The sequence below is a fragment of the Melanerpes formicivorus genome, unplaced genomic scaffold (assembly GCF_026170545.1).
Source record: "Melanerpes formicivorus ecotype bairdi unplaced genomic scaffold, bMelFor1.0.p_v2 SCAF_13, whole genome shotgun sequence".
Lineage (NCBI taxonomy): Eukaryota > Metazoa > Chordata > Aves > Piciformes > Picidae > Melanerpes > Melanerpes formicivorus.
In genome coordinates, this window is record NW_027142365.1 from 6,909,718 (window position 1) to 6,934,901 (window position 25,184).

General features: G+C 42.8%; 1 protein-coding gene across 3 annotated transcripts in view; it reads left to right on the plus strand.

The window, feature by feature from the left end:
* Positions 1-801: 801 nt before the first annotated feature.
* Positions 802-25,184, plus strand: part of GALNT11 (polypeptide N-acetylgalactosaminyltransferase 11) — a 44,398-nt gene continuing 20,015 nt past the window's right edge. The window contains exons 1-5 of one of the 3 annotated variants that reach the window (XM_068145984.1): positions 859-879; positions 10,832-11,035; positions 16,710-17,042; positions 19,946-20,069; positions 22,313-22,479. In XM_068145984.1, the coding sequence (XP_068002085.1) occupies positions 16,748-17,042; positions 19,946-20,069; positions 22,313-22,479 (586 nt within the window). In that variant the 5' untranslated portion in view covers positions 859-879; positions 10,832-11,035; positions 16,710-16,747. Of the gene's footprint in view, positions 880-8,132; positions 8,241-10,831; positions 11,036-16,709; positions 17,043-19,945; positions 20,070-22,312; positions 22,480-25,184 lie in introns of those variants that run through there. The other 2 variants (XM_068145983.1, XM_068145985.1) reach the window with 2 other exon arrangements.

Here is a 25,184-nt window from a genome sequence, read left to right on the forward strand (position 1 = left end):
TTCACAAAAAAGCTCCCAGAGTATGCTGAGCAAAGCTGATACTTGGTTGCTAAACCTCACCAGGGTTTACAAAACAGTATGCTTTCCATCCTGTTTCCTGAAAGGACACCTGCCAAGTTAGGTACTGCCCAAAGATGGATCAGTGGTGAAGCCACCTCACCAACCTTTTGTCCAGTTACTCCCGATGCAAGATCTGAGGATTCAACATGCCTCTCCACCTGTCAGGATGTGAACTCTTGTTGCTACAGATGCATGCTAACTGCCAAGCATGGATTATTTCAGGGCAGCTCTGTCTGATTTGATTAATGTGTGTCCTTTCAGCTGAAGAAACCAGCGCTCCCGTATTCCACTCAGCTACTCCACTATGAAGTGAGGAAAATATTGATAGTTGGGCCACAAATTCCCCATCGGCCTGACAGACATCTCTTTTCTCCTCAAAACCCCTAGAGAAGTATTTCCGCGGGCCAATTAAGACGGTGAAGGCCAAAGCAGTCACTTCCTTGGGGGATCGGAACTTTAGAATTCAGACAAAGCTGCAAGGGAGCATGCCAGCCCGGAGGGATAGGTAGATACACAGCGACTCTGGAGGCAGCGGCTACTTGAGGGCCGCAAATCTACAGCCCTCCAGCCCTGGCCGGTCCAGCAGCGTCATGGCAATGCAAGAAGGGTCCAGGTAGGAGCCCCGCAGCGTCACCGGGCGGACTCGCCATCTTCCCAGACCGACCGTACCCAGCCTGTCATGGCGGCCGCGCCCCGGCCGCCACACGTAACGGCGGGAGGAGGAGGGAGTGGTCACGTGGCACCTCCGCCGCGCGCGAGCGGTGCGCGCCGCCGCCGCTGAGGGCGCGGGGCGCGCGGAGGGGCAATGCCGCCACCGCGGTGAGTGCGGGGATGGCGGCACAGGGACGGTGAGGTATGGGGTTGGTGGTGTGAAAGGAAGCGGCTCTGGCGGGCAACCGGTGGCGGTGTGAGGGGCAGCCCCTCAGCGTGAGGGTCGGGGCCGGTGACGGTGGTATCAGGCCAGCCCCGGTCGTTTTCTCGCCTGCCCTGAGGGACGCGGCGGAGCCTGTGCCGGGGGCAGGGATTCTCATTTTCCAGAGGCCGGGATCAGACTCGGGGCTTCCTCCTTTCTAGCTATAATGAACGGTGGGAGCTTATAGCGGAGAGGCTGAGATCGGTGGGGTGAGCATGGTGATGACTACTAGTTTGACCTGACCAGTAGCGCTGCTCCGGGGAGAGACCGTGGGACCGATGAGTGGCTGCCCAGAATGGAAAGCAAAGTAATTACTGGAGTTTTCAGTCTTTAGATGCAAGCAGAGGAGCAGCAGCAGTCTGCTTGCAGGTAAACCTAAACTCTGCAGCTGTCAGCCCCAAGCGTGGGGATCGGTACCTGTTAACTTTCATTGATTGGTGTGCAGGGCGAGGGCAGGCGTTGCCTTTTTGGAGGGCTCTGTGACCTGGTGGTGTATTAAAGCTTTCTTATCCTTATGATTGGGAAACTTACTTTTAAGCCGTTTCTGCTTTTGTGCTCCAGTGGCTTTCAGCATATACTTTGCAGCATTGAGGCTCCCCTTTTCCTTTCAGCAAATATGTGTTATTCTACGTGGCTGGTCTCCAGCCCTTTTAGTCACTCCCCACTGCCATGTGGTATTTTTCTTGGGGGGTGGGTGTGTGTGTGTGTGTGTAAGAGCCACAACGGAAGATACCGATAGCAAATTAACTGTCTCCAAGTTACTTGCAAGGCAAAAGAGAGGCTCTTTGGTCCCATGTATGCATGAAAACAGATCAAGCTGAGAAAGCAACCAAAAGCTCTCTGCTGCTGGGAGTTTAGCAGGTCAGACTCCATTGTAGTGTGGCAATGGAATTTACCTTTCCAGATAGCTGCTTTGCCTTCGTTTGTTTCTTCATAGGTGTCAGCCTTACCATTCCCGATGAAACTAATTAAAACACTAATGATGACCAGTATAGCACCTCTGCCGAACTGTCCTGATAATATCAGTTGCAGGGCAGCTGCAGTCAACCTTACAGAACTTTTATTACATAACCAGAGAGGAAGTGCAGAGAAGAAAATAAAAATGTCATGACCTGACTTTGTTGCTGCACTGTGAACAAACTGCTTTGTCTGTTTGGTTCAGTGTGTTTGGAGTGTTGCTTTCGATTTGAAAGAATGGCGAAGTCTCTTAATGCCGGTACAGTAATTATGCAAGTGGGCAGGATAATCAGCACCCTGCCATTATGCAGGGATTTGATCCCTTTTGCCCTTACTGAGAAAGAGTGGTCTGTAAGTGACAGTAAATAGTCTTGAATACTATCTGATGTGGCATCTGCCCTTTTTCCTTTTTTTCTTCCCCCCCCCCGCCCCCCCCCTCCAGTGAATCTCATTTGAATGGGAAACTGCTTCCAGACATCTATGATTAGCTTAAGCTGATCCAAGTGCAGGCTGTGCCCAGGAAAGGATGGTACCAGCCTCTCCCTGACAGTATGTTCCTGTACTCTGTATGGAACCTCTGCGTGTGTGAAGCAGTCCAGCTGGGGTTCCTAGACCTCATTTTAGAAGAGCATAAAGGTCCAGGTGGTTCCAGATAAGAGGCTTTTGATTAACGAGCAATTGGCCTCCCCCAGTATAAATGTCTCTGAAGAACTGCATGCTTTCTGCATAAGCTTCTCCTCATCTCTGGGTAAGATAAGCTCCTGCAGAGTTTTAGGAGCTCTTCTGCAGCAGGGAAGGAAAGAAATAATGCTGCAGCTCTAATGAGCCTTCAACTCAGCCTAAGATGAAGCAGCCAGCAAACTAAATGACATGTGTTCTGGTTTAAGAGATTCTGACTGCAGGTTTCAGGGCCTATTGCCTGTCTATTGCTTATCTAATCACTTTGTCTCAGAGGATGCAAGTCAATACTCCATTATGCATAAGGGTAAAACTGGAAAGAGTTCCTGATAAGCTGCTGTGTGACAGTTTATGAGAATGGGTGTATCTGTTTGTCATTTTTATAGCGATGTAAAGTACCAGTGGGTGTGATTCAAGCTTTTTGGGAGGAAGAAACTGCTGAAACAGCATGGCAAGGGAAATAAAGAGAAATTATTAGTATTTTGAAAATTTGTCTCTATAAGCCACTCTTCCCTATAGGAGGTGGTTCACTGGTGGTTATAGGGCATGTGTGTGGAGTGAAGCAAACTGTTGGTCAAATGGAAGTTGAAGATAGTAAAACCAGGGATTTCAGATCTTCTAGCATGAAAGGATGGGAGTTGGGGCTGTTCAGTCTGGAGAAAAGAAGGCTCTGGGGTGACCTAATTGTGGCCTTCCAGTATCTGAAGGGGGCCTACAGGAAGGCTGAGGAGGGACTTCTCAGGATATCAGGTAGTGATAGGACTAGGGGAAATGGAATGAAGCTGGAGGTGGGGATATTCAGACTGGACATGAGGAAGAAGTTCTTCACCATGAGAGTGGTGAAGCCCTGGAATGGGTTGTCCAGGGAGGTGGTTGAGGCCCCGTCCCTGGAGGTGTTTAAGACCAGGCAGGACGAGGCTCTGGCCAGCCTGCTCTAGTGTGGGGTGTCCCTGCCCATGGCAGGGGGGGTTGGAACTAGATGATCCTTGTGGTCCCTTCCAACCCTGACTATGATGATAGAGCATTGTAGGGCTGCAAATAACAGAGGCTCTTTCTTAACTTTAGTTAGGTTACCTTGGAAGATACTGTGAAAAGGTGGTGGTCTGAGCAGCTGGCAGGCTGAGTTGTGCAGTGTGGCAGCTGTGTGTTGATTACCGAAGCAGAGAAGTAAGGGGAGACTTCCAGCTTCCCCTGGAGAGAAAAAGTAGCTTTCTGCAAAAAAACACAGTAATCTCTTTCTGCGGCAGTTCAGTTTATTGGCTTCCTAAGCAGTTCCATCTGTTTGGTGAGGCAATGCTACAGTTACAGGTATCCCTAGTATCAAGTCATTTTCTTTAGTGCCTTGCCCTTTGGAGAGGTGCTAGAATGCCACTATGTTGCTTGCTGTTGAAGAGTAAAAGCATATTCGGGGATTTCTGAACTTAATTTGGTTTTGTTAACTGTCAAAATGCATTACAAAGGTGAAGTATGTTTCAATCCCTGTTAGAGTGTGGGAGGTAGATAAACTGTTGATTCTTATCTAAAGTTTCCTTTCAAAACATATAGTGGCTTATGGAGATGAATGCATCTGCTGCTGCAGCTACTGTGTTCATGTATAAAGTACTGTCAGTCCTAGGGCCTCGGCTGTTAAACCAGTGTTCAGCACCATGAGTAAATGCATTTGTTCAGCTCATTTTGTGTAAGAGCTAGTAGTATCTACCAAATCCTTCAGCTGTGCTCTAGCATGTTTCTTGTGTGAGTCAGCATTGTGTAATAATTAGTGTAAGTACTTCATTTGGAAACTCTAAAAACTGTAGGACTGCAACAACGAAAAGAAAAAAGGGGGGGTGGGGGGTGAGGAAGCTGGTATTGGTTCAGTGAAAAGTTTGACTTCAAATATACTACATTTCAGATATGTTGTTATGTAAACATCCAAACTCTTCCCTTGATAAGTGAAAATACATGAAGTTTGTAGATTAAATGACTGATGGTGTTACTGAAATGCTGAGTATGGATTGAAGTACCTGTAAGAGTGATGTGCTGTATCTCAGCCCTTTCTTGTGCAGTCTAAGGTTTGGCTGCCAGATACTTTGCATATTTGAAATGGGAATGCAGTGCTTGGGGATGAATCAACTTTTCCACTACACTAGTTAGAACCTCCTAATGACAAGGCACCTCAAGGCTTCATCCTGCCTGCTTTATGCTTTGCTCTATGAGTCAGAAATAGGCACGCAGGCTCGGAAGGAGTCCAGATCCTATTACCCTCTACTGCTCACAGGCAGGCACGTTGATGCCTTTGCTGACTCTCAGTTCAGTTTGGAGCAGGTGAGCTGTTGTGATTTTTCTCTCTCGTGGCAGTAGTGGCATTGCAAGTTCTGCCTTTCATAGATTGAAGGTTTGCTGTGACTGACAAGTTATAATCTGTCAGCTGTGCTACAGAGACTGTTCTTGTCGATGCTCTTAACTCCCTGTTGCCGTGGAGTGAGCTACCCTGACAAAAATCATTTTTCTTGCTGTGCCAGAGGGAAGGAAATTGGAGAAACATTGCAGAGTGGCTGATGGGAGGTAGCCGCTTACCTGCAGTAACTTTTTGCCATTCCCAAGACTTCAGCCATGAGACACTGTACCGTTGAAGAAGCTGAATTGTAAACTGACAAGTTAAACTAATAGACTCACAAGAGTCATGCCAAAAAGAATGTACCTCAGGAAATGATTGCTGTGTGCCAAACTGATTTAAGCAAATACTTCAATGTTGGGTACATGTTCATAGAGGTGGTCTTTTTAGTTTATGTAAACCTGTCCAAGTATTGCTTGGCTGAATGACAGTTTTTCTTGTGCAGACAAGGATTAAATTAGATGCTTTAAACCTTGGAGGTGGCCTTAATTAAACCAGAGCATTTTCCAGGAAGCACAAACCTATCCTCTCTTGATACACAACTCTTTGTGATCCAGTCTTTCTAGGCATTTTGACAATTCCTGAAGTGTAACATAAGGAACAAATGATGTCATTGTCTCTGTTGATACCTCCCATACTTGTTAGTGAATTTCCTTTGTGGAAGTGCTTTCTTCAGCTTTTATTTTACTGGAATACTTGAATTTTGTGTGTTAGTATGAATCTTGTATCTCTTACTGGCAGACACTGAGACTCATCACCTGTGAAGGGAGAGAAGGCTGGGTTTTGGATTGCACGCTAACCTTCCGTGCTGGAGATGTGTTGGAAAGCATGCCTCCTCGTGAAAATGTATTTTTGATCTGCTGTTTATTCATTGCAACATCTGTGATTTCAACATCAAAATCCTGAGGATGTTTTCCCATTAGAAACATTGGCAGTAGATAAGTGGAAGAAAAGAGATGGAAAAGGAGCGGTCCACAACTCTTTCCTCAGAGGAGTTTCTTTGGAGAAGGAGAGACTGAGTCTGTAAGATTGTGGAGAATGGAATGAAAGACAGAATTAACTTTTGGCATAACTTGCAGAATTTTGCTCCCCTTCCAGTTTAAAATCTCTTTATGCTAGTGACTTGTCATTTTCTTCAGAGGCATGCTAATAGAAGATCTTTTTGCTTACTTATTTGAGAAACAACCTACTCTATTGTCAAATACAATATTTAGCAAGATAAGCTTCAATTCATAGGTTAGATGTGTGAGAGAATGTGTTTTCAGTGACTCCAGGTATGGCTGTACCTCTGTCATCAGTACAGCGTTGTGTTAAGGAAGGGAAAAAGAGAGAATGCTTCGTGCAGAAGAGTTTACTGATGTCATTTAGAAATAGGTTTGCTGAGGGAGCAGCAGGTATGAGTTACTGCTATTCTAACCCAGAGCTGTGCTGGGTTTTGGTGTTATCTCTGCTTATTGTGGCCTCAGAACCTTTGATGTATCTGCCTGAATGTATCAGTCAGATTTTACAAGTGAGAGCTGTAACACTGAGTTGCTAAGGATCTCATCAAAACCTGTAGCAGAGCAAACAGTTCAACCAGAATGTCCCACAGGTCAATCTGATAACTACACAGCGGTCCTGCTTCCGTCAGTGAGTTCAAGAGAGAGCAAGCAGTAGTTTGTAGTCTTAGGATTCCTCTCACATTTTAATGACTGGAGACATTAGTGAGAAACTAAGAGGGTGGCTTCACAAGCAAGAAAATGCCATTGTTTTTTTGGTGTTCCTGAATTTCTTGATTGGAAAAAACCGAAGTCCCACATTTCTCTGATCCAAATGGCATGGATACTGTGGACTGTGCCAAAGCTTTGGAGTGAAAAACTCCAAATGACCTTTGTTTCTGGACATGAGAAGTGCAAATGGACATTGAATTCAGCACCTGCTTACAGTGTTTTAGTGATTTGGGTAGGAAGGGACCTTAAAGATTATGTTGTTCCAATCCCCCCTGCCATGGGCAGGGACACCTCCCACTAGACCAGGTTGCTCATTCTCATTAAGCCAGTTTCCAATTCTGCAGTGCTAGTAATAACTTAATTGCAGCAGTGTTGCATTGTATACATCTTCAGGTATAGTCTTTTGAAGTTCCTAGTCTGAGTTTGCAAATGTCTGTTGTATTTTATTGTACACAGCTGTTGATTTCATTACTGAGCTCTGCACAAATGGGTGGTGGATGTCTGCTTGGAGATTACTGCAGAATGGGGATTTGCAGAAAAAAACTTGTGCAAAATGCAGTGCCCATAGTCAGTAGTCACAGGTTTAACACTGAGACTGGTCATCCCTAGTTTTCACTGTCCCCCTCAAAAGAGGCACACTGAGGTCTCAAATATGCTGCGAGGTGAAATGATTTTCTTTTCCCCCTGGAAAATGTGTTTTCATTTTGCTTTTAAAACACTGCAAAAACGCCTAAAACACCTTTCATAAATAATTCCTATGATGAACAGAAAGCAAATCTAGAAAATGTCAGTCAAGTTGTGGGAATTTTGTGAAATTACTAGTGAGTGGAAAAACGAGAAGCAGAGGATATTTTACAACTGAAATCTGTATGCAACTTAATGATTGTTTTCCCTAGTATTGCTGTGGTCTGTATTGACATGATGCTGTAGAAATACACTGATTGAATATGCTTCTCTATTGAGTGGCAGTAAAATGACCGGTCTTGTTTGTGCTGCCAGATCCATGGATCCATAAGGATTATGTATCAGCTCAGAGGAGAAAAAAAAAAACAACACCCCACCCTCCCAAAAACCCCACCCAAACAACCCCAAAATACCCCCTCTTACCCCCTCCCCCCCCCAAAAGGCAAACAAATCAACCAACCAAAAACACCCCACAAACCAGAACCCCCCCAAACAATGAAAAAAAACCCCACCACTGCAAACAATAAAACAAACACCCCCACCCCTCCCAACAACCCCAGCCATAGAAAACTAAATCAGTGCTGTTGGAGCAATCCTGTGCAGTGAAATGAGAAATAACCTTGCAGCATTGATCTCCTAAGACCCACCGAATTAGCCCGTTGTCATAGAGAACCTTGTGTTTGTTCCCCATTCCCAGTGAGAGCTTGCAAGCAGTTCTCAGCAGCAAAGTGTTAAGTTTCAGGCTCAGCACGTTATTGTTCACTGAGAATGAAGACACCAACTGGATTTGACTGCTACTGCAGTAACTGTGTTCTCACTGGGTAACCTTGCGCTGCCGCTTCAGTGCCGACTCTTCTGGAAAAAGGTGAGCGTTCGGCTGTTCAGCTGCCGGTGCAGAAGTGTGCCTTACCTCATTATTTTGCACCCATCTGTATTTCTGCTGTTATTTTGGTAAGCTCTGCAGGCACAAAATGCAAGGAACAGTTAAGTAGATTTTAAACATTTGGGCGAAGGTATTAAGCAGCTTACTCTTGCGTAGCTGACCTTGTAAGCTCTCTTACGTTTTGCATGTGGTATATAGTGCTGGAGGGTTGTTAAATCAATAGATAAACGGATCTTTCATGTGAGGGGGCTGTATTGAACAAGAAGTTGTCAGAGTGGGTTTTTAAATCATGCTGTTTTCTAAGCTATACATAAAGTAGGAAGGGCGGGCTGTATCACAGCATGCATGCATCTTTGGAGACAGTACGTGGACACTGTGGCTTTCCTGAGAGCTGGTTTTGCTAATGGAAAGCAAATCTCTGTGCTTCGATTGGAAGGAAGCATTTATTGGCAACAAAAAGGCAGAAGGTATTTTTAGGACTCCGTGAATAGCATGACATGTATTTATTTGCCAGATGGCTTAAAGTAACATCCAGCTGAGCAGCCCCACGTTGCAGCATTTGTTAGAGGGATAGGTAAGAAAATTCCATGCATAGAACTGTGCTTTGGGAAACCAGTAGCTTTTTTGCTGCTGGGAGGAGTAGAATGAGAGCGCTGCAGCAGCATAAAACTGTCTGTAGCACCTATTTACTCAGTACTGAGCACAAGGATTTTGGTAAGCTCATGTTTCTAATCCAAGTGTACTTGCTTTCTCTAATCAGACTGGGCTATTATGTTCCTTTCCTTGATGCAATGTAGTACTGCTGGTTGTGACTAAAACTGGTGTTCTTTTCTGTTGTTTGTTAACACAAGATCCTGCCTCTTGTGAAACTTTTTCCTTCCCAAACTGGTAATTGCTTTTTCCATTAAAACTGTGTCCTTAAATGAGAGCCCTTGTAAAATACTCTCACTCCTTGGAGAGGAGGATTGTCAGGAGAAAGGTTTCTGGTTAAAGTCCAAAAACTGAAATGAAGATGAGTATAACAAGTGAGTCATTTGATAGTGGTAAAATAGTGAGGGGTGAGAAACTAAAGACCTAAAGATTTGTTTTTTCTTATTTCCCCCCCCCCCCCTCCCCTTAAATACTTCATGCTTTTCAGACTTAACACACTTGTAGTTTCTTAGGTCTTTGACAGTTCATGCAACTAATCTGTGTGCCCTTTTTTGTCTGTGAAATACACTGAATGTTACTTCAAGCTTATTTATCTGTAACGTGTTGATCAAAATTCTGTATTGATTCTAGGAGGGTCTATTTTAGGTGGTATGACAGGGATTTGTATAGCTGTGCTGAAATGACTAAACTGTTGGCTCTCAAAGCTTTGAAAAATGCATTTAGGAGGCTAATTAAAAATAGATCTTAGTGTGTCATCTCATTAAAATAAGTAGGAACAGTGATCTTATGCAGGAGGACAGGCTGTCGTCCACAGTCTTTCTGTGAATGAGGGTTGCTGGGACTGGATTTATATTAGTCTGGTTTAACTCTTTTATTCTTGCACCTTCTACCTCACTAAATAGTCTGTCTCTGTTTTCTTGATAACATGTTGATAACAGCCCAGCACTTTCAGCATCTTCTCCTCACAGGGTGTGACTGTTTTAGGCTGTGCCTTTAAGAAAGGGACAGTTGCTGGAACTGGTCTCCCAAACCATGACACAGGGCAAGTGTTCCAGCCTGTGACCATCAAAATGGTCTTCCACTGAACTCACTCCAGTTTACAGATGTCTGCCTTGCACTGGCACATCCCAGAGCAGGTACACTGATCTGCATTTGGTCTTGTGAGTGCTGTGTGGGGAGGCATAATTGCATCTCTCAGTCAGGTGGAGGTCCTCCTATTGATTGTCTGGATGCTGTCAGATGTTGCTGTAAGGGCATGCTGCTGGCTCATGCTTAGGGAGACCTCCCAGTTCCTTGTAGGCAGACCCGTTCCCCAGTCTGTGTCAGGGCCAGGGAGTTTGTGTCCCAGGTGCAGGACTTTGAATGTGTGCTTGCCAGGTGTCACTGAGTAGGTTCCTGTAGGCCCAGCCTGTCCTTATATAAATAGTTACCTGCCTATACTGTGTCAAAAATAGTGACTTAATTCATAAAGTAGAATGACCCATCTTCTCTAAGGTCAAAAATTAATGGTTTGTAATTAAAAGCAATGTGACAGGTAGATCCAATTTGATGCTAAACCAATCCAGTACAAGGAGTTTTTTTATAAGGACTTAAACCAGAATAAACCAGAGGAAACCAAACCAGGTTGGAAGGGACCTTCAAGATCATCACGTCCAACCCATCAACCAATCCAACCCAACTTGAGTTGATGCTTAGATTTTGGAGCACGTCACATGCTAAGCTTTTATTTGGAAATAATCTTTGGCTGTCATTTTGAATGTATGTTCAGTGGATGTTGCTCCTAGTGATGTGTGTTGGAGTCTGAAAGAAGCTGCCTAAGATGTCTCTTGTTTTCATCTTGCTAGTCTATTAACTATGGCTCTCCCTTAAGACTGGTTGCAGTATAAAGGATGCCTGGAAAAATAATTCTTATGATATTGCAGAAACTGCTGTGAATGGCATCTCTGTCTGATGACTGGAGTACGACTTCTTCCTAATCTGGCCTCTGTTCATCGGGATTCAACAGGAAAATAGCAAAGCCTGTTCATGCCAATGCATGTTTTGGAAGAGGAGTGATGGTAGCCATAACATTGTGGAGGCCAAGAAATATATCAAAAGCTGACTATTAAAAGGGCAAAACTGTGTTTGTAAGTACTTTGTTGCTTTATCTTCTTGATTACCACCTACCCAAAATAAAAAAAAGTAAAAATTAATATTAATGGTTTTTTTTGTTTTTTTTTTTTTCTCAAATGCTCCTTAAAAATAAAGATCATACTCATCTGTTTTCTACCTTAATATGGATCCAAAATACACAGCCAGTCTTGCAGGAAATCTGGGTAGTATGAGCTGTGGAGTTGTGTATCAGTACCCATTTTATTTTTTTGAAGAAAAGCTGTTCTTGGAGAAACTACAAGCAGACTCTAAGCTTTTCCCAAATAATTCTTACTCCTATTTCAAAAACCTTGAGGTTAATCTGATCCTCTGTTTGACCTCTGACAAACATGAGTTTTGGCACAGTCATGAAATATCTAGTCATACGGTGTGTTTACTGAACTGCTGAGGTTAATCCAAGCAGATGTCTGTGTTTAAGCAGTGGTAGGTCATAAAGCCTGTAGCTACTTTGCTCTTTAAGCCAAAATATTGTGAAGTGTGGTTGGCTTTTTTTTTTTATTGCATTAAAAATATTGAAAGCTAACACATTGGGCCTGTGTTAGAGCTTGCACAGGTTACTAATGATGGAACTCTCCCAGGCTGTCTGGAGGGAGCAGAGTTGTATCGTTGTTGGGTCAATTGTGAGCTGAATGTAAATGTTACTGATTTTGATGCATGAAATGAATGTTGTAGTGGTGTTGTAAGGATGCTACAAGAAGCTGGTGCAACATGGAAAGCTGTATTGCACAGTAATTACTGAGGCTCAAGTCTGGCAGGTAGGCTCCTGGAGTATGTTTCACTTTGCAACTGATTGACTTCCAGAGACATTTACTAAGTTACTAATATCTACCTTTTATAGTACTCTTCAAAAAAATGTCAATGATTTACTACATGTGCAGGGAACTGAGACTTCTGTACTGGCATTCATGGAAATTAGAGAGGAATATGTTACTCTTGGCATTTCTGGCATGTGGATCTGCAAACTCGGTTTGGAGGCTTTGCCAAAGTCTGAAAGCTATCAGGCAATAAATACATGACAGTCAAAGCAAAGCAACTGGAGGGAGACTGAAAGGCACAGTATTTAGTCAGAAATACCAAACCTTAAAGTTTTGGTCTGTTCTGAGCTGAATCTGCTCGGGGCAGTTTCTAAGACTGACTTTTTCATGGTTTGCCCAGTTTCGTCCAACCTGGGTTGTAATTTCCTGATGTAGAAGTTGCCACCAGCTTGCATGACTCAAGTTTGTCATGTTGAGGTATCTCTGTGTTCCTAAGTATATGAACATGAGCAGCCATGAATTCCATGGATCACTAGCACCTTGTGTATGTGAATTAACACTTGTAAAACACCTAAAAGTGTTACCATTTAACATTTGCTGTGAAAGCTCCTATATTGGCAAGGGACAGGAAATGTCTTCTGTTCATTCTGGATCTTCTTCTCTACGTGAGATTTTGGTGAAGAGAATTGTAGGAGGTAGTTTGGAAACTTACTTTGGGCAGCTGTGTTGCTTTTGAGAAATATGATAGACCCTTCGGGCCTGGTCTCAATTACTGGTGTAGTCTGTGAGGAACTGTATTGTGAAACAATTCTTTTTGAAATACTTTAATTACAGAGGTTTTTTTTTTTTTTAATGGCAATGAATTATTTTAATTTGCATTTGAATAAATAAATAGAAATTAGTTTAACTATACTGTCCAAATAACAATTTATTGGTGACTAGACTTAGCGTTAGAATATTGAGGGCAGAGATGAAAGTTCTTATGAGCCTTTTGACATTATCATCTGCATAATGGAGTTCTGCTTTCTTTTGATTTGTTTCTATCCAACTGTTCAAATTTGTTGTGTTCAACTAGTTCTGGTTCCATTAGCAGATCTTTAGGGCTTTTGAGTTTAAAATACATACATGAGAAAAACAGATTCTGTATATTAAGGCTGAAACAGATACTAATATGTTAGAATTGAAAGGCTTATGTTTTGAATTGTCTCTATTGAGGAACAGCTTTTTTCCATTAAAGAAAAAAAAAAGAGGAAACGAAAAGAAAAAAGCCAAACCCATAGATTTCAGTTTCAAAACTTGGAGAAACCAGCTGGGAGAGGATGGGTGTTTAAGACAGTCATCAGGCTATTGTGACCACGCGTAGGCAGTTGAAGACAGTTGTTGGGTAAATTGGTAAAGTGTTTCCTAGATGACTTCATAGAACTGGAGAGAGAAGGATTCTGTTCTCATTCACTGTGTCTAGATGGCTTGCACACAAAGAATCATGGATAGGGAGGTGGATGAAGTAAGAATCCATGTGGCTGCCTCTGAACTGGGTGTTTCCTCCTAGGTCCTTGTGACCAGCTGAAGAATTCTGTTCTCCCTCCTTCTGGCCTGTGTCAAAGTGGTTTATGTGTTGTGTTTCATGCTGAAATGAGTGAAGGGATGCCTGTCTCTTTGCGTATTGAGGAGGGATGGAGATATATTAATGTGACTGTAGTTTATATGCATAAAAGTATAGGGCTGAAAAAGTTCTCCTGTTTGCTTAGGGTAGGTCCCAGTCAGGACTGATACTTCTTAGGACTTGGAAACCTACAGTGGCTTCTTTGCTGAAGCACATCTGTCGTAGTCAACCTAAAACTCTGAGTGGAATGTGCAGCTCTGACGCAGATTATAACTCCTGTGGTTGCTTAAATGGGGAAAGTGGTTGAAATCCATAGGACAGTGGTTGAGTAAATGCATATGTGTTGGTGGATAAACTAATAAACCCCAGTGTGCTTTTCACAGGCAGAGTTTAACTTTTTTCCACTCTGCCTTCAAAATTGTGTCTAATGAAACATTTGGTACATAAAGAAAGAAAGAGCAAGTCTGTGTTTTCCTGCCAAATGTATTACCAAATGTCTTGGTTGAATGGTAAACTACTGAAAGGACTTAGTCTTCTGCATTGTGCAGGTTCTGTCATTTGATCTAAACACTGCATTTCTACCTTTGTATCCTTCTGAAAAACTACAAGCAGTGAAGGAGGGGGAAAGAAGGTGAAGAAGTTTGTTTAGCAAGGCGCCTGTGGCAATTGTCAGGTTTGCATTTGTTGCCTTTGTTAACAGTGCTTTCAGCCTGGTCAAAGGACTCTCTGGAGGTGGAGGGGAAGTACAACAGTCTTTTCACTCTGGTGACTGCTGATTTATCCCTTCTTCTTTAACCTGAGTATGTCTGATGTTGGTCACAGCAAACTTTAACCTTATTGTGGCTAGAAGTGCCACAGCAGCAAAGTGGAGCTCTGAGCTGTAAAAGAGAGGGGCAGACTAGGGAAATAATTAGTCCATGAAGAATTTGGCTCTGCATGTCTGTCTTCCTGCTGTTACCTGAGACAGCAAGGATTATCTTTGGTTTTCCTGTGCAAGCTGCAGTGCGGATAGATCCTTAAGCAGCTCTAAATTTAAAAGGTTCCTGCTCTGTTTTAGTAATTTTTATCTTCCTAGAAGAGTTCTGTTCTACAGTGTAAGTGCACATGCCATGGTGTTAGGATTGTGCATCTGTGTTACCATAGGGAATGGAAAAACAACTTGAGCAGGTTTTGAGGAGCAGTATATTAGGCTTGGATGAGTCTTACAGCAGATGACCTCCCTGTGACCATGCAAAAACCACCTGGCAAGCACCCAGATCTTCTTTTAATGAGTATTAATTGCCTGCAGACTGTCTGGCAAGAAGAATTATTATGATGAGAGGATATAACTATTTATATAATCTTGCTCTTTTACAGCCTCAGGTGATTTTTTTCCTGAGCTTAGATTTGCCTTGGTGTGACCACTGTTAGCACAGGGAAGAAGGGACTGGTGATTTGTACATCTTCAACTGGTAAATCCATTCTGCTAGCTAGAATAAGAGGATTTTTTTGAATCATTTCTGCCCCAGAGCATTTGTGCTCAACTACTTCCCTGGCTTTACAGTTAAGCAGCAAGATTTTTGTGTGACAGTTTTAGAGAGCCTGTTTCACAGAGCCTGCAGTTTATCTGTGCTCAGGGTCAGTATGAGATTTAAACCCTTTTTAAGACCTTTTTAAGCTCCTTGAGCTTAACTGCTGTGTAGATTGTTGCCTTGCAGAAGTGAGGGAGTTTGGCACGGTGAGAATAATGGGTAAATTATTTTTTTGAGGATCTTTTTTTGTTGTTTCTACTTTATTTTACTTTGTGGGTACTTTATTTTTGGAAGGGTGGCAATGACCTGCTACAGTCTGGGAAGTGTGAGCTTGAATCTTGACGTGTTCTGTTTTGGATGCAAGTCACTGAGGACTCAGAATTACATTGCCAAAATAAGTGGGATCTTTATAGGTTTCTTTGGGATCATGAATGCCTTCTACCTCTGTTTAGTAGTTTTCCATACTGAGAAGGGAATAAACTGTTTGTACCCGTAAGTGTTGTGGCTTGTTCCCTGCCAGGCTGACCCGAAGATTTCTGGTAGGTTCTGACATTGAGAAGTCTGAAAAATACATCAGCATAAATCCTTGATTCCTACTTCATTACTTTATTTTCTTAAAACAAGTGTTTTGCTAATTAACAGATGGTTTCCTGACTCTTTGTTACTATGCAAAGAATGTGTTGAGGTTAGATAATGGCGAGAGAAATCTAATCCTCCGAGTTGGTGTTTCGGTTCCAGGAATTAAGTTGTTGGTTTTGTGTGTGTGTTTGGGCTTTTTTTTTAATGTTTTTTGTTTGTTTGTTTTTAAACCTGTTTTAGCCTTGAGAAACTCCAGAGTTTACCTGATTCTCCTGGGTAATAAAAAGATTATCATCAGCTTCATATGCTTTACTTCAGGGATTTGCTGATGATCGTAATTTTGAATACAGCTTGGGTAAAATTGTGTTAGCAGATGGGTGGCAAAACTAAAACTCTGGGCTGGGTTGCTTCCTTCCAGCTCTAAGTGGACATCTCCAGGGAGTATGGAAACCTCTTCTGGAGTCTGCAGAGGCCTGCAAGAACCCAGTAAATTACCTTGAAGCTTTTAGCTCTTTTTCTATCTCCTATCTGTTTCTTTTCTTTCTACAGACAAAGAGCATCTGTAGATGAGACTGTCTTGGTGCTGTCTGTTGTTAAGTTACACCTCCTGATTTCTGGAATTTCTGGGATGCTCACAATCTGTGTTTACTCATTCCATGCTTTAGGGTAGGAACTGAACTACAAAAATGGATATGTCTGGACATACTCTTGAAGAAGTAGCTCAAGGTGGCCCTGCCCAAGCAAGGGGCTTGGACAAGGTGACCTCCAGAGGTGCTTTCCAACCTCCACCATACTGTGGAAGAACCAGTTCTGTGTGTAGTACACTTGTTTACACTGTGTTGTGTTTACATGAAGGCAAACATACAGGGAATGTACTGCTGTGGGAAAGAGAGAATTATATAACTGGTAGGAGGAAAAATTAATCTCTTTTTTTGCCTTTAGTTATGCTGTGTCACTGGGCTCTTTGTGGTTGTTTGCTTCATTTTTTAGAGCAGTAGTATCCACACAGAATGTCCAAACTGCTCATGTTTATCTTTTGAATGGGAAAGTGAAAAGGGATTTCATTCTTAAGGTCTGGGCTTAAAGCTTAAGTTCCAAAACTCATTTAATGGGAAAGTAGCTCGTAGAATGTTTTTCCTCATGTATAAACCCAGTGAAGTAACAAAGCACTCTAAAAATGTGTATTTTCCCTCCCTTTCAGGTAATCGAGAATGGGCCCTCAACAATGCTAACTCTACCATGGGAAGTGTCACACTTCGCTATTTCTGCTATGGGTGCCTTTTCACATCTGTGACCTGGACACTTCTGCTCTTTGTTTATTTCAACTTCAGTGAAGAGAACCAATCCTTCAAGAATGTGCCCGTCAAGGGGCTGGAACCTCAGAGGCCGCTCCCAAAGAAATTCTACCCCCGTTTCACGCGGGGCCCTGCTCATATACCTGAACTGCAACAGAAAGCCAGTAAGATAGGAAATCCTCCTGGAAATCTTATCCAGGACCCAGTTAAGGGGGAGTTGGAATTCTCTCCTGAAATGGGTAAGTGGCTTTCAGTGCTGGTGGCAATGGTATTAAAACAGTAAAAGAAGTGAGCTATTAAGGTTGGCTTGCTTGGTTGTTTTTTAAAGGATTGCAGGGAGAATTCTGGAATGAAGTAGCTTTGTTTGTTAAAAGGCAGTACTAGTGAATCTCTTCTCTTACTTAAAACATCTTCTGTTGTGTTTGATCCAAAATACACTACTCCTAACACAGGTGTGCTGTGTAAGTGTTAATGAAGGGAATAGTATTAGGGCAAGGTATCTACCCTTGAAGCTGTTCTTGGTTTTGGAAGGTTCAGTATATGCTTATTTTATATCTTACTCCTGTTTTAACTGGGCTTAAACACAAGAACTTTTATTAGCCACACAGAAACCCTGCTTGTATGCAGTAATTAAAAGTAGCTTGGTAACAGTGCACAATGAGGAGAACCCATTGATTGGTGAATATCCTTGGAATATGAAATCATCCACAAAAAATGTGTGTGGGACAACTGAAAATGAAGGATTTATTGAGATGACAGTGGTTAGGGCCAAATCCTGCTTGCTTTGCACCAACAAAGGTCTTTGTGTTTCTTTGGAGCATATTTCATCAGTGAGATGATCTGGGTTTGTCTTCCAGACTTGCCTTCCAAACTAAAATGCTTTGTATGTTGCTTTTATATTTAACAACTTACAGCTTAGTGTTTGCTGCTGTGCTCAGATATGCAAACTGGGGCATGTTACATACTGGCTTGCAAAATTCCTTTAAGTCTGCAGGCAGATGTTGAGTGTTGCTGCTTTGGGAATTAGGGCATAGCACCCTGCATAGCCAGGAGTTTAATACTCCTCTGTCATTACTTTGGGTGAATGCTGGATCACCGGCTTCAAGACCTTATAGAACTTACCAAAAATGAGTTTCCAAGCTGATCATTAGACCTGTGTGAATATGCAGGGAAAATGTTGATTCATATTGCCCTGTGGCATTACAAATGTTTATCAGCTCACTGCAGAAAGCAGGAGAGCCAAATGAGGTGAATGCCAGTCCAGAGGTGACCATTTCTTTCCAGCTATTCAGTATGGGCCAGGAAAGAAAATGATTCCTTTTTAACTGAGAAGTCCCTTGATCTTCAAACCAAGTGACTGGTTTGGTTGGTGAAAGCCAAAGGGAATGGTAGTGCCAGGATAAATTCTACATGAATCATCAGAATACAGCTGGCTCTCTGTTAGAATTAGATCAAGCGATGCAGCAAAGGCCTTCCTGTTTCTTTAGGGTAGGGCAGTGATAAACACAGGCAAAGCACCATAAGACTTTATTTCTATTCTCACTTGTGAGTGTATGGCTTAGTGAGAGAAAAGGCCGTGGCACTGAGTCAAGGCAGGCAGGATGGCATTGAGGATTCCAGCCTTGGCCTCTAGCATTGTTTTTATTTATACCAGCAATTGCTGCCTCTGCCATGCTCAGCAACAGTTGATGCTCCTGCTAAAATATCAATAAACAGCTAGCTCCACTGCTATTTTACTTGCTGTCAAAGTCTGGAGTGATAAACAAGTTCACATTTTTTTATAGCTCTTTTTAGGTTGCTGCAGACTTGAGAAAACTGCCTGAAATTGGAGCTGCTATTTTGAGGGATTTTGTACCACTGTAAATTTATTCTGTCTCTCAAAGATCCCTTTACAGACCTTTCATCTGAATGGATAGCTGCTGGTGTGTTGTGTGCCAAAGTTACTTGTTCAATGTTAGTTTTTAGGTGCTGCTAAGAATTAGAGGGCATTTAAATGAAGGGCATGTGTCTTGTAAGGTAGTAAACACAACTGAGACATTAGCCTTTGAAGAATGGTGTAGGTTGTCCCTGTGAGGAGAGAGAATGAAAGTCATGCTGCTAAAAGGAAGTACTATTTACAGTCAAACTGAGTACTTGAGTCCTGTGTCCAGTTCTGGGCCCCTCAGTTTAAGAAGGACATCGAAACACTTGAACGTGTCCAGAGAAGGGCAACAAGGCTGGGGAGAGGCCTTGAACACAGCCCTGTGAGGAGAGGCTGAGGGAGCTGGGATTGTTTAGCCTGGAGAAGAGGAGGCTCAGGGGTGACCTTATTGCCCTCTACAACTACCTGAAGGGTGGTTGTAGCCAGGAAGGGGTTGGTCTCTTTTCCCAGGCAACCAGCACCAGAACAAGGGGACACAGTCTCAAGCTGCACCAGGGGAGGTTTAGGCTCGAGGTGAGGAGAAAGTTCTTCACTGAGTCATTCGTCATTGGAATGTGCTGCCCAGGGAGGTGGTGGAGTCACCATCCCTGGAGGTGTTCAAGAGAGGATTGGACGTGGCACTTGGTGCCATGGTCTAGTCATGAGGTCTGTGTCGATAGGTTGGACTCGATGATCCTCGAGGTCTCTTCCAACCTTAGTTATACTGTGATACTATATCCACAGTTGGGTCTTTAATGTGAATTGAATTTTCAGGAGAAACTGGTACCTGTCCTTCAGTTAAATTGGCACAGAAGAAAATGTGAGCATGTCAAGGAGAAACTACTTTGAGGGTGATAGAGCACTGCAAGAGTCTGCCCAGAGAGTCTCCTTCTCTGGAGACTTTCAAAACCCTCCTGGACACATTCCTGTGCAACATGATCTAAGTGTAGGGACACTTAGTTGTGTTAGTTGGGGGCTTGGACTGGATGTTCTCTGGAGGTCCCTTCCAACCTCTACCATTCTATGATTTCATTCTAGCTGCAAGGGCTGCTCCTAAGCACTATCTGTTTGTAAGGGCTAATGAAATTGATTGCACAAAACCACGCTTTGCAAAACCAGAGGGCTTTTTGAAGAGTGTAATGGGTTTTGGAGGAGGTAAAAGCATACATTTCAAACCTTTATTGCTTCCAAAGGATATTTTTGAGACTGCTAACTGGTCCTGGCATTTTTTCTTTTTTCCAGGAATGATTTTTAACGAAGAAGATCAGGAAGTGAGAGACTTGGGCTATCAGAAGCATGCTTTCAATATGCTTATCAGTAATCGGCTGGGATACCACAGGGAGGTGCCTGATACAAGAGATCCTAAGTATGTACTGAGTTTTGGAGAGTTGGACATGGTGTAATTTCATGTGTTGGAGGTCTCACTACTCATGTTCTACCTGATGTAGCATTTTTGTTGCTACACTCCTGTCAGACACACATCCAGCCTCCTTTATTTCTGAAGGCAGGTTTTCCGTTATTTAAACAAGAGTGCTTCAGGTTGGGATTTTTATTCTTTGGCCAGGATTTTTATTCTTTGGTCTTTATTGTCTTTTTTGATTGAATATTGTTTCTGAAGATACAATTTTTTTGCCATCTGGAAAAGGTATATGATAGGTGGAGTCCCACAGAAACTAGGCTCTGTGGATCAAAAAGCAAGATTGCTGTTCCCTGGAAGCTATTTTTTTCCCCCCTGATTCTTAATACACTTTAAGAATGCTTAATCAAGAACCAGACTGGATATATACTTATTCAGACTTTTATCATACTAATTTATTTTTTGTGTGAGTAGTAGGTTTGACAGGCAGCTGCTTTGATAGAAAAAAGATTTCAGAAATAATACTTGAAATGAAAGCCAGCATGGAGAAGACCTTGAAATTAAACTTTCTTTCCAGCCACACTAGGTCACATGTCCTCTCTCTCTTTCATCTTGCTAACTGTGTACTTGGTTACTTAAGGCATGTTACAGTATTTTTATTTTTTGAGGCTTTGTTCTGAGGTACTTAGTGCTGTAAGTACCAGAAGAGATGCTATAATTCTCTTTAGTATCTTTGAAAGGTGGACATCAAATATGCCAGTGCTCAAGTTAGTGAGAGACTGTCACCTAATGTACTACTTCACATTTGCTGCAAACCTGCAGAGGATAAGATGGAAGAATGATTGATGATAAAGACTCTCTGTTTCTCAGTTCAAGTCCTTGGTGGTGTCTGGATTGCACTGCTCTGAATGCTTCAGATTTGTTTCTTCAATCTGTGAGGGGAGGAAAAAATGCTACCACTGTAACAACAACAAAAAAACCCAACATCAAAAAGATAAATAAACCTGCATCTGTTTTTCTAATGGTTTCTCTGGTGTGGGTAAATGTAATGAATCATACTTGCTGAAACCTCTCTCTCAAGAGCTAAATTCAGTCAGTGAAGACTTCTCTTGCATACTTCTGGGTTTTCATTTATCGTTTCTTATTTTTATTGGATTCCCTCATGTCTGGCATCTTCAGAGAAGATGGACAAAGAAGTACAGACAAAATTGGAAAATAAAGAGAATCCAAACTCTGCTTTGAGTGGGATTCAGCATGCAGATTAAGATGCTTAAATTTAGATAGCTCCATTTAGTTGTCTCTGCTTTTATCATAGTTAGCAGAGGTGTAGTCAGTGCAGTTAGTGGAACAGTCAGAGCCCTTCAGCTAACAAAATGCACTTGTCAGCCTTAGGATGAGCTGAACACTGTGCTCCACTGACAGCTTGACCAGACTTAAGTGTCTTCATTCACTGGCTGAATCCCAGCCTTGGTTGTCTAAGTAGCACTGGAGGTATTTTGGGATACCCAACCTAGTCTCCAGCAGCCAGCCAATGAAGTTGTGGGGTTTTTGTAGGGCTCATGATATTTGCCATTCCTGTATGTGTCTGAGCTCCCGAGGGTACAAGGCAGTGTTTTGACAGCTGAAACAAGCCCTTAATATTTTCTCTTCTTTCTGTGATTCTCATTGCTTCTCCCTCCCCACCTCCCCCAATCCATCATATTCTCTGTTAATGATATGTCTGTATTGTGTGTAAAGTAACTCACTATGCCAAGTCCTACTATAGATGTTACATGCCTGGGTTCTTCATGTTCCGGTTAGGGGTTCTTCCTGTACCTTTAATGCTTGCTTCTTAGTTAGGAAATTGTGGCCTTCCAGTATCTGAAGGGGGCCTACAGGAAGGCTGGGGAAGGACTTCCCAGGATCTCAGGTAGTGATAGGACTAGGGGGAATGGAATGAAGCTGGAGGTGGGGAGATTCAGGCTGGATGTGAGGAGGAGGTTCTTCTCCATGAGAGTGGTGAAGCCCTGGAATGGGTTATCCAGGGAGGTGGTTGAGGCCCCGTCCCTGGAGGTGTTTAAGAGCAGGCTGGATGAGGCTCTGTCCAGCCTGATCTAGCATGGGGTGTCCCTGCCCATGGCAGGGGGGGTGGAACTAGCTGATCCTTGTGGTCCCTTCCAACCCTGAATGATACTATGATACTATGAAATTTCAATAGTGATACAGCATTATGGAAATCCCACTGAAACTAGCCACTGTATTTGTGTTTGCAGATGTAGAGAGAAGTCCTACCCTTCTGACCTGCCATCTGCCAGTGTTATTATCTGTTTCTACAATGAAGCACTTTCTGCTCTGCTTCGCACAGTCCATAGTGTCCTGGAACGTACTCCTGCACACCTTCTTCATGAAATCATTTTGGTGGATGACAACAGTGAATTGGGTGAGACAACCTTCCAGTAATGTTTTGGTTGGTGTCTACGTTTTTCCTGTGCTTCCTGTCTCTTCCTGTACTTTATTGACTGGCTGATTAAAAACATGGAACCTGTGAGGCAAAAAGCTAATGTGTACTGCAGTCTAGCTCCAAAAGGTGACAGCCAGTAGTGGTGCAGGGTGTTCTGGGAAGCCAAAGATTACACCCCCTTTGACACTGGTGCCATTTTACTGATGTGCTTTGTATCACAGGGGCTTTAACTTTCAAAACCAGGTTTCAAGCTAATGAGGAGTGTACATTTGCAGGGGGGTGATTAAGCACTTGTTCATAGCTCAACTGTTTTTAGCTGCTTGTGCTGCTGTGGTACTCAAAGCACTGATCTTTCCGTAAACTTTGTGGGCCCCTGCTAACTCTGAAGGCATCTGAAGAGGACTGAATGCACACAGTCTCAGCTGTGGTCTTGCAAATCAATTGATGTGTGTCCTTTTTTTGGTACTTGCTCAGCATTTCGGACTGGTGGAAGCTGAATGAGACTCAGCCTTTGATGGAAGGACTTTGCGTGGCTCTCGCACAGCCTCTTGTGGCCACCCGAGGAGTAGCTGTCCCTGGCTCTTGGAGCAGCCTCTGCTCCTCAGTCTGAGGGGCCCTAGAAGGGTAGACCTTGCAGAGTTGCTTTGCTGTTGCTGAGAGATTGATGCTTCAGCATTTTTCTCCCACACAATGGATAAGGCAAGCGACTGGAGCCTCTTGGCACTTCAAAAGTAAAATGCCTGTTGAGGAATGCCTTACTGTGCTTGCCAGCAGGACTCTTCAAGCTCCCTGATAGCATCTCTATAAGTTCACAATTTTATGCATTTAAAAAGTTATATTCAGATTATATTTTTTAGCATATATAATTAACCAAACATGGTTAGTCTTTGTGTTTGGTTTCTGGGTTAAGGTCTCAGTTGCCCTGAAACTTGATTAGCTATGTATAATGTAGAATGAAATTCTCTTGTTATGCAGCTAGCTCATTTCTCTGAGGTGAGATCACACAGGAGAGAACAAAGATCAAGCCCTCAGTCCTTTGCCACTAAGAATGTGTAATATTTAAAGCTTTTTCTGTACTTTGGAAGCAATGCAAACTCCTTGCTACAAAGTCTGTTGTGCAATTTGTTGTTTAGAAGTTTTGTGACTGTCGTATTCAGAAGTAAGCTCACTTCAAAACTCAGTCTTCTGAAGGTGGTTAATGCAAATTTAGGGCAAGGAGGCTGGTAAAGGCTCTAGAGAACGAGTCTTATGAGGAGTAGCTGAGGGAGCTGGGGTGGTGTAGTCTGAAGAAAAGGAGGCTGAGGGGGGACCTTATCACTCACTGCAGCTACCTGAAGGGAGGCTGTAGAGAGGTGGGGTTTGGTCTCTCAAGTCACAGCTGACAGGACAAGAGGAAATGGCATTAAGTTACGCCAGGGGAGGTTTAGGTTAGACATTAGGAAAAAACTCTGTACTGACAGGGTTGTCAAGGACTGGAACAGGCTTCCCAGGGAAGTGGTTGAATTACCATCCTTGGATGTATTTAAAAGCCATCTAGATATGGTCCTCAGAGATATGGTGTAGTAGTGGCCTTTGCAGAGTTAGATAATGATTGGACTTGGTGGTCTTGAAGGTCTTTTCCAGCCATAGTGGTTCTGTAATGCATTTGTTAATGGCTGTGTTTAGGTAGAAATACCATCACTCTACTACTAATTTGAAGGTCAAATTAAGTTCCAAACATTCAATTTTTTTGCCTTTCTTTTACCTTCTGAAAGTTACAACTTTGGGTTCCATAGGTATTTCTCTGGCCTTGAGTGTTGTTAACAGCAGCTTTGGTGTTTGCAGTGAAATTCATCAGAATAATAATATTTATTCCAGCATATCCTCTGTTCAAAATTTGTCTGCCTCTATACCAAAGTTCCTTATGAATCCTCAGCTTGCTTTTTGGGTTTTGTTTTTCATCCTCATTTTAAATTTGTTTCTCCATAAGCTTCTTAACTTAGGTTTCGGTCTTCACGTGTCCATCTTCTCTCTAGTGGTCCTCCTCTAGCGTTAGAAAGCACTGTCCTCATGTGAAAGAGGCATTGTTACTCTTAAAATTGCCATTGATGTTAGTTAAGTTGTAGCAGTGCCTACAGACTTCAGTGAACTTTGCTCTCCTTCAAAAGCACCTGCTTGCCAGCAGTGTCTTTGATCCTTTTGGATTGTAGAAAAGCAATCCCCTGTGAGTGAGCTGTACTTCGTATCTGCTGTCTTCTCAGCTAAGCAGGTAGGGGTAATGAAAGGTGTCTTCCTGCTCCTTTCCAAAGGTGTCAGCATTGTTTTAGTGTGTGGAACATAGTAATTTACATTACTTGCCTGTGTGAAAGGGCTTCATTACTTCTGCTGCAAGTGACAGTCACCATAAGAATTTGGCAATGCTTGCTTTGCTCAGTGCCTTTTATTTGTTAAATAATTTCTTTTTATCAGCATTAATTTCTTTGAGTGTGGAGTCTAGTAGTAGTTCCATTCACTTTGAGACACATTATACTAAAGGCTTTACAAGTGGAACAAAAAAGTAACAGTCCAGTCTGTATTCTGGAAACCAAGGCTAAGTATAAAACCAGAGACAGTGGCAGTGCATGAAAGATTAGTTGGGAAAATAGAAGGAAGTGCTTATCAGCAGGGCTGTGCCCTGTGCAAGGCCCAGTTATGTGGTCCATCAC